We start from the raw sequence: 9,696 nt of genomic DNA, 5'->3' as shown, positions 1-9,696 counted from the left end.
ACAGTCACTAAAAACCAAGTTCAATGCATTACAGTGTTTAAAGACTGAGTCAGTCTGGAGTTGGTTCTTTTAAGCTTTTTTTTGGGGGGGGGGGGGGGGGGGGCAACTGCATGTTTATCTCAAGTTTCACAAGTTTATCTCAGTTTATGTCTTTTGAAATGCTTATTAAAAGACAAGCAGTTTTTTTTAATTTTTTTAACACAATTTTACAGTTTGTGTTGTTATTTTACTTTTATTGTGAAAGATTCCAATGTAATGGTTTTTACACAGTCAGTTGTATTTCTAAATAAGCAGCTTTTACATAGTGACTCATGTCTGCCAATCTTTAAAAGAGTTCAGTTTTGCTTTTGGATACAGAGGTCAGGCACACACTGACGTCAGGTCTGCTCCTGCCCATGTTATGTGACCAGCATAGGTTACCATGGTGATTTATCCAGGTAAAAAGAGAGCCAGTTTGGTGACACAGAAACTTGACTTTAAGCCTGACATGGCTCGCTAATCCATGAACCTGGCTTCATAGTACACTCCTCTGGACCCTCTTTCAATTTTCAGGTGAGTTAAACATCGGCTCGCCTACCAACGCATCACACAAATTGGACGAGTTCTGATTTCAGAAATCTGAACGGAACCATTTTAAAAACATGGAAAATAAGATTTTAGGATAAAACTGAAGAAGGAGATTTCCCCTTCATCATCAGCTTGTCTTCTTCAGAGACCAGGTGAGTTCTGATGGACCTGACACGCTTTCCTTTTCATCCTGGGTGATGGCAGAAGAATGTCATCAATCACATGTTTCTCCAGTTTATTGCAATACCAAAACTAGCACATACACCCTTAGTATTATTATTTATTTATTTTTATAAAGCCACATTAGACATTTGAAAATTCAAAATAGCTGTTTACTCTGAAGAAAAGAAAGATGTCCTGAAAACCAACCAGAAGATTCCTTTTTAAATGACTGAAGTGTCAACTTTTATACCTGACAGTAGAGAAGTTGATTGAAAAGGGTTTTCATATGATTTTTTTTTAACTGCAAGTCTGCATGTCAAAGAGCACAAGAATCTCAAAGGGAACCTCAAACTTCCGCTGATGCACCTGTCAGAGTGTGAGAGTTAAAAAGTGTTTAATGTACAGCAAGTTTAACTGTTGTTCTATGAAAACTAACACATTTTACAAGAGAAGTGTTTTAGAGACAGCACACTGCTGAACTCCAGAGCAAGAGAGGAGAGATCTGTTTACAGTCTTAACTTTTATTTCTCAGAACAAAAAAGGAGGGATTTACAGCTAAATAAAAACTGACACGTAACACCAAAAAACAAACTTAAGTTTTAATTTAAGCTGAAAGAAGTTGGGAAGCCAAACCTGCTGAACATCGGGGTGAATACTAATGTCAAACTGGTTACTTACAAATATCAAAGTCACTTAAATCATGCAGCAGATTATGAAATGCTGTTGTCTTCACTAGTTGGACCATAAAATCTTCATCAGTAAAACTAAGTATTGTTTTTATTTTCATGTATGACACTGGGACTGGGACTCAGTCTGACACTCTCACTGAGCTGTGGCCCTGCCATACTTGCAGGAAAACACTGCTGCATCTTTATATCTGCAAACACTTTATAGTTTATTTTACTCTATTTTTAATTCTGTGCTTTAATATTTTTTTCTTTTGTCAATTTTGTGTTCTGGTTGATATTTTTAGACCCTGTAACACGTCACATACACCGAGCATAAAGTTTTATTTGGTATTCATTACTGCAGTAGTTGAACTGTGCGGTGAATCTAAAAAATTAAAGTCATTCAGACCTATTTTGTACCTACATTATAATCAGTCCAGTCCTTTTTGGTTACTTAAATGATCCTGTTAGAGCTGTGATATCACATGTGTTTCCTGTTGGTCAGCTCTCTCTTGATAAAGACATTTTTACTTTTGTTACATTTTGTTTTTGTTGCTTTTTCCTTTTTATCCTTCATAAAAGAAGGATATTCAACAGTCGCTCTGCCAAAAACAGATCGCAGTTTCTACCCTGACATGTCCTTTCTCAAAATGAGCTGATATCACTCATGAGAGAAATGTTTGACATGTGTTTAATAGATTACAGACCAACGAGTCATTTACAATGTTTAAATAAGGGCAAAAATGAATTTTTGGCACAACGCCTGCTCTGAGGCAGCTGTTCTCAGGTGTTCTGCCTCCTGTCATGTTAAACACAGTTTCCTCACTCTCCCTCTCTGTGTCGTCACTCCTCTCTCTCCCCTCTGTATTTAAAGTGTGTTTCGCTGTGCTCGGAGCTCTGAGGAGTATTTCTGCTCTTCCTCAGCGGGTCCTCGGACTCCTCCCTGCCCGGGGATTATCAGACAGCCTGATCCGAGCGGGGGTCTCCAGCAGGAGGATGGCGCAGAGCGCAGCGCGGAGGCGCCATGAGAAGCTGAGCTGACTTGGATCCACTCGGAGGAGAGCAGGAGGAGCACAAGGACATGTTCTCGGAGCTGAGCGGCTTCAACCTGACCTCTAACCTCAGCGAGCCTTCCTCCGCTCCGGGTCAGGAAGGGGACGAGGAGTGGAGAGACGCGCCGCTGGAGCGGCTGTCGCGCGGAGGTCACGTGGTGGTGTCGGTGTGCCTCGGCTCCATCATGGTGTTCGGCTTCCTCAACAACCTGCTGGTGCTGGTGCTGTTCTGCCGCTTCAAGAGCCTGCGGACGCCCGTCAACATGATGCTGCTCAACATCAGCGTCAGCGACATGCTGGTGTGCGCGTGCGGCACCACCCTCAGCTTCGCCTCCAGCCTGCAGCGCCGCTGGCTGTACGGCCGCCGCGGCTGCATGTGGTACGGCTTCGTCAACTCGTGCTTCGGTAAGTGTCTGTACACCTGGAGCCTCAGAGCCCGAGAGGCTCTGTCAGGTTACCGGTCTTAGCTGACCAATCACTGGCTTCCTTTAAGAGCAACTTAAAAAAAAGTTTTTCTGTTGAAACAAACAGTTTAACTTAATTTTAAACTTTATTTATAAACAGCAAAAGTGAAAAGATTATGTCAATGTTTCTGCACTTTATTTTGAAAAGTCTCCATCCAGACTCTATGCAGCTTTCAGAGGTTTAAGAAGCGGTCCTCTAGTTTTTCATGCTGCTGATTTTATTCAGTGTTTACTTACTTTACAGCTTTATTTATTTCATGTTTTCTGTGGATCCAGCTGCACTTTATTCGCTTTACATTTGAGCAGTGCACAGGTTTGATCCTGGTGTTTTCTTCTCCCACCTGTTGAGTTCTCAGGGGTCACGTGGGCCATGTTTCGTGAAGTGGGTGGAGATGCAGATAAAGTGCAGCTGCCTGCTGCAGATAACAAACCTCTGCCCGAACACGGGACCTCAGGGGACCCACACATGAGCTCTGGTAATGTGATCAGAATCAGCTCTGGGTGGTTTTATTAAATGTAGCACACAACAGAAAATAATCAGACCACAGGAAGTGGACTGTTACCTGCTCTGTTCTCACCTGGGTTCAGTTTGAGCTACATGGAGCTGCAGCTTCAAGACTTGTATAGGCTCAGTTTCACAGACATGGATTAAGTCCAGTCTGGCTGGTTAGTAACCTTGGTTGTTGTTAACAAGTCCAACAAATTTAGATTGGCATCTAAACCACGCCCATCAGAAAAAAAGAAATAGTTAAAAACAGTAAACAGACAATAACAACAATAATAAATACACACCTGAGGGAATGATTGTGCAGAGTGCAATGACAGTCCTGAAAGTTGTTATCAGTGCAATGCGGGGGGGGGGGGGGGGGGGGGGGGGGTCAGTTATGGCACCAAATCACAACAGCAGCCACTTTTTCTTTTAAATAAATTATTAATTACTGATAAACTGTTGAGGTATTAAGGACTTCTTGGGTATAGTGAGAAAAAGATTATGTTTTTTTTCTATTTCCAACTTTTCTTTTGATAAAGCTCCAATTTACCGGTCGCCATGGTGACATCCCCTCTAAAGAGCCTGGACAATATAGCAGCTGGAGGCTCAATTTATACTTCCAGTAGATCAATATAGCTTCAAATGATGCTGAGGGTTACAGTAAAAAAAAAAGTGACAGGTTGTCTACCAAACAGCAGATCAGGTGCATCAAGTCAAGTAAGGACATAAAACGTTATTATTGTGGTAATGTGATTTTCCTTTCAAGTGCTCCACAGCAAAAGAGCTGAAAATATAAAGACAAACAGTTATCCAGAAGCATATTTAAAAAGATAAGCTTTCAGCTGCTTTTTTAAAAAGCTCAGGAGGAAGAGTGCTGCAGTCTGGGGCCATTGTTGGAAAAAGCTCTTAAGTTCTTAGCCTTGTATGGTGCACAGACAGTAGGCTCAGATCACATGACCTCAGGGACCTATGGGGGATGTATGGATATAAAGGTTCACCCATATACGCTGGTGCTTGCTCATGCAGAGACAAATCTGCTACATGAACTTCTGTTTTCTCTTCATTTAGATGGAGAAAATTGTCAGTATGTCAGTATCCAACCTTTGGTAAAGCCGAGCACCTCTGCAAACTCTGTAGCTTAGAAACATTTGGGCCTTAAGAGAGATATAAAACTCAATGTCATCGACATATCATTGATCAGTAATGCCCTTAAAAGTGCCCAACATGTGCTGAGATGGGAGCAGATATAACAGAAAAAGTAAAAGCCCCAAAACAGAACCTTTTGGCACAATGAGAAGTGGAAGAGGACCCTAACCTACAAGCAGCCACAGAAAAGCTTCATTCAGACAGATATGAAGAAAACCATTTCAAAACAGATCCTGATCCACCCACCCAGCTTCTTAGGCTATCGTGCATAATGTGATGTCAACAGTATAACAGGCAGAGGTCACGTCCAAAATCAACAGACCAGAACATTCTCATGCATCGCAGCACACTCTACGAAAACATGTTGCAGTGGAATGAGCTCTTCAACAGCTGGATTGAAAACTATCCAGAATGCTGTATTTGTCCAGAACAGCTGTCCAAAATCTTAGCAGTAAACAGTAATTTAGAGAAGAGTATGTAGCTGCTAAGAAAAGAAGGGTCAGCTTATTTTTTAAGTGGGTGGATAAGAACATTCTTAAAATAAACAGGAACTTAACCAAAGACCAGTGACATGTTGATTTTAGTGACCACAGTAGCTGTTAGGCTGAAAGACATTTTTTGAACAAGTATGCTGGTATAATGTTAAGAGAGCAGGAGCCTACTTTCACTGAGACAACTAATTTTACCAGCTCAGGTAAAGAAGGTAAAAAATAACAGGCTGACCTGGGGTAGGAACAGGCACCAAACAGGAAGATGCCAAATATTATGTCTCACATTACAGATTTTTACTACAAAGAAAGAAAGAAAAATAAATATCAAATTTTATGACTGTTTTTTTTTAACATTGACCACTGTAAATAGTCTCAGCAGAATTAAGGCAAATCTATTCAAATTACAATTTTTGATGCTAAACATGATTTAGTTACTGCACAGAGCTCAAATGGAGTCAGTACTGAAGATGTGAAAGCTGAAGTAGTGGTGACCCCTCCACACTATCATGATTTGCACTTACCTGCCCCTCTAGACTGAGCGGCAGGTAAGTGGACTTCCAGGGTAATTCCTTTATTTATGTTGCCTTTAAATTTCTGACAAGAGTCAGTCATTTCCAGTTCCAAGGCAACGTACCAATATGGTTACTGCTGAAGATCACAGTTTTTATGCAGTATATGTTTTTGAAATGCTGCTCTCTGTGGAATTATCATTCTTATTCTTTGTTTTTACTAAGGTTACTGTAGCCCTGTAGTTATTCTGTTTTTTAATCTGCTCATGGCTGCTGGATTAAACTTGAGCTGGAGTCCATTAATTTTTCTGCATGTTAACGGATGTATTTTCTTTATTTCCAAACTGTAGATGAGTCCTTTTTTTTAAGTTAATCTGATCACTTCCTGTCTTTGTTCTTAGGCATTGTCTCCCTGATCTCTTTGTCCATCCTGTCCTACGACCGCTACAGCACTCTGATGGTGTACAACAAGCGGTCGGCGGACTACAGAAAACCCCTGCTGGCAGTGGGGGGGTCGTGGCTGTATTCGGTGATATGGACAGTGCCCCCCCTATTGGGCTGGAGTAGTTATGGCCTGGAGGGGGCGGGGACGAGCTGCTCGGTGTCGTGGACTGAGGATTCACCTCGCTCACATTCATACATTATCTGTCTGTTTGTGTTCTGCCTTGGGCTCCCCGTCCTCATCATGGTGTATTGCTACAGTCGCCTGCTCTATGCTGTCAAACAGGTGGTTCACAGATACTGAACATCTGGCAACTCAATTTATAATTTATATTTTCAATAAAATAACGTCAACTAAAATAGTTTTTAGTAGACATGTGTATATATATATATATATATATATATATATGTGTATATTACATATATTTTTTTCCTTTAATTAAATTTGCATATTTATTTACATTATTCAATTTATTCATTTATAATTTGCTATTTTAGGTATTTACACTTTTAAAGGTATTTTTACTACCTAAATATTACAATATTTGTGCTTTGTTGCTTCTGACAGGGGTTTTTCTGTCTTTATCTTTCATTATTTCTGTATACTTATTTATGTTCTATTTTCCTGTCATGAGATTTTGATGGGACATTTTTGAAAATGTTTTTATAATAAAGTCCCTTCATCTTGTCTGTCAGGTGGGTCGTATCAGGCGGACAGCAGCTCGTCGGCGAGAGTTTCACATTCTGTTCATGGTCATCACCACGGTGGTGTGTTACCTGATCTGCTGGATGCCATACGGCGTTGTTGCCATGATGGCCACCTTTGGCCGGCCAGGACTCATCAGCCCTGTTGCCAGCGTCATCCCTTCAATCCTTGCCAAGACCAGCACCGTCATCAACCCTGTGATCTACATCCTCATGAACAAACAGGTGAGTGCTGGACTGAGCTGTTATCAGGTAGCAACAGGGCTTAAAATACAATTTGTCAGTACCGTAGGTAGGAGCACTGACACACTGATGAGGAAGAAAATAACAATGCTAATAAATTAAAAAATGCACCAAAAAAGTAAAATGAATAAATAATATTTTCTAATTTTTAATGTAGATTTTGTGATTTTTTTTCAACTTTTATTTTATACATATTAAAAAAATACATAGAAAAAACTAAACATATATATAAACATAATGAGTAAATGAACATTTTTATGTTCATGTTTTTTTTTCTTTTTGAATATTTAATTTAAGTGAGACAGAGAGGTGTGGCAGAATTGTTTTTTAATTTAATCTCAGTGCAAACTTACATCAGTATGATGCCTACACACAGACAGAAACACACATGATGTCATTAACGAAGTACATCACAATGTTTTCTTTTTTTCAAAATTGTATATTTATTGAAAACTGTATTTAAAAAATGAACTTTAAATAGCAAATAAATATTCCATACTTTGAACGACCTAGCTCTCTAAAGCAGGGGTGTCAAACTCCAGTCCTGGAGGGCCGGTGTCCTGAAACTTTTACATGTGTGTCTCTGCTGCAACACACCTGAATAAAATTAGTAGGTCTTTAGCCAGACTATAGAACTTGGCTCCATGCTGAAGTGGCAACCCCTAACTCTACTCAACTCTACTGAATCAAATGGCTGAATTGCCACCTCAGCATGCAGTCAAGTTCTATAGAATCTTGCTAATGACCTGCTATTTGTATTCAGGTCTGTTGCAGGTGGGACACATGGAAAAATTTCAGGACACCGGCCCTCGAGGACTGGAGTTTGACATCCCTGCTCTAAAGGAATAAGAAGGAAAAATCGAAAATAAATTCTTAACATATCTAAAAAACTGAAAAAATAGAAATTATATTGGTTGTAAATATTTTAAATATTTTAATTGAGTCTACATGTACAAAGATATACAGTTACACTTTAAAGTTTTAATGGAAGATTAAAAAGTAAGACAATTGAAATTAAAAAAACAGATGTTGCTTTTTTTGCTTGTTTTTTAATTAAGAACATCTGTTCAACTCTTTGTTAACATAAGTATCAGCGAGTCACATGACAGCAACTCAGTGCATTAAGGCATGTAGACATGGTGAAGACGGCCTGCTGAAGTTTAAACTGAGCATTAGAATGAAGGAGAAAGACGTTGTGGGAGCCAGATCCAGATACTGCTGCGACTTTCCCACATAACCATCTATAGAGTTTACAGAGAGTAGTCTTTAAAATTTTTTTAAAAAATCCAGTGAGTGGCAGTTCTCTGGGAGAAAATCCCTTGTTGATGCCAGAGTTCAGAGGAGAATGTCCAGACTGCTTAGAGCAATTAGAAAGGAAACAGGAGCTCGTTACTACTAAGGTATGCAGAAGAGCATCTCTGAATGCACTCAGCCATGTCTCAGCGGTTGAGGCTGGTGATGGTGCTACAAGTTCTTTTAGAAAACAAATGAAATTTAATTACACTGAAAAGCAAAGAAACATTTGGTTTATTTTGTGAATATCATGTTTGCTCAGTAAGAGACTATCTGCCTGGAGATAACATCAACATCTGTCTGTTAATGAAGCAGGTATTATCATACAGAGCGAGTTTGGACTGGAGAGCTCACAAACTCCCATTTACACCGTAAAAAATATACTTTCATGGCATATCATTTGACTAATCAACAAACTTCAGATGAGGTTATTGGGTAAGCGAGGGTGGAGCTTAAGACAGAATAGCTGCCAACACTGCCATTGACATATATTATATTAAAACCATTAACAAAAACAAAAACAAATCTCTTTGTCAGTTCTACCGCTGCTTCCTGATCCTGTTCCACTGTAAACACCCACTGACGGAGGATGTACAGTCCTCCATGCCCTCCAAGACCACCATGGTCCAGCTGAACCGGCGCGTGTTGGATGGCAGCCCCGCCGGGCCATCTGGTACCAAACCCATTGTGCAGGACGTGGAAGGAATCAGCACTGCAGAATCTGACAAAACCGACCCCGTAGAGCTGCCACTGCCACCCCTGCCACTGCCTGAAATCTCCTCCTACTGACAGCCCTAAGCACTGACTGTTCACTGAAAAGTGGGGCCAGCAAATGTCTGTTGTTTGAACCCTTCAACCACCAACATCTCAGCTCATACTCACACCCATACTCATCACTTCTCAGTTTGTATGTGTTTCATTTTTTTGGGAAACGATGAGGTCATACCCTAGATGCCAACCGTATTCAGCTGCTGTAATTATTGATTTAATAATGTGCGCTAAACTAATCTAACAGAAGAGTTAAATCCTGTTTTTGGATTCAACCTCAGACTTTAATGACTAATTTGTGGGTATTTTTCTATGGTCTGTGTTCTGTTGGTGTGTTGGGAATAAAGTGCTGTGCTCTGCTTTGACTCTCTGACTTTAATTTTAGCAGGCTCAATATGACCGATGATCAGTAGTTCTGATGCATGCATGTCCTTTGATTTATTTATTTATTTTTTGGAAAACTACACAATTTCACTGTCCATAAAGAAGGCCACTAATACAAGATACGAGCTATTGCAAAGAAATGAAAGTTAAGGCCACTGTACAGGCCTGATTTTACAAATTTATGCTTGGTCTTAATGCCCAAGTCTCTTTTTTGCTGCTGCAAGTGCAACTAAAACAAGTTGTTGGGTCTGTGTTTCCACAAGCCCCACTGGTTTAGAGACTTATTCATCATGAAGAAAACAAGACAGTCAGC

At 40.1% G+C, this 9,696-nt stretch overlaps 1 protein-coding gene across 2 annotated transcripts; it reads left to right on the top strand.

Moving 5' to 3' along the window:
* Positions 1–2,226: 2,226 nt before the first annotated feature.
* LOC102776620 (pinopsin-like) lies at positions 2,227–9,358 on the top strand. Of its 2 annotated transcripts, none has more exons than XM_006802006.3 (4): positions 2,227–2,854; positions 5,951–6,276; positions 6,687–6,920; positions 8,769–9,358. In XM_006802006.3, the coding sequence occupies exons 1-4, from the start codon at positions 2,479–2,481 to the stop codon at positions 9,018–9,020; spliced, it is 1,188 nt and encodes a 395-aa protein (XP_006802069.1). In that variant the 5' UTR covers positions 2,227–2,478; the 3' UTR covers positions 9,021–9,358. The 2 variants fall into 2 exon arrangements, with proteins under 2 accessions (XP_006802069.1, XP_035768524.1); XM_035912631.1 differs by having other exon boundaries at positions 6,666–6,920.
* The last annotated feature ends 338 nt before the right edge of the window (positions 9,359–9,696 follow it).

This window comes from Neolamprologus brichardi, chromosome 23, assembly GCF_056152115.1.
Source record: "Neolamprologus brichardi isolate AB-2024 chromosome 23, ASM5615211v1, whole genome shotgun sequence".
NCBI lineage: Eukaryota > Metazoa > Chordata > Actinopteri > Cichliformes > Cichlidae > Neolamprologus > Neolamprologus brichardi.
The sequence above is the reverse complement of the archived record's forward strand: the minus strand, read 5'-3'. Positions and strand labels throughout refer to the sequence as shown.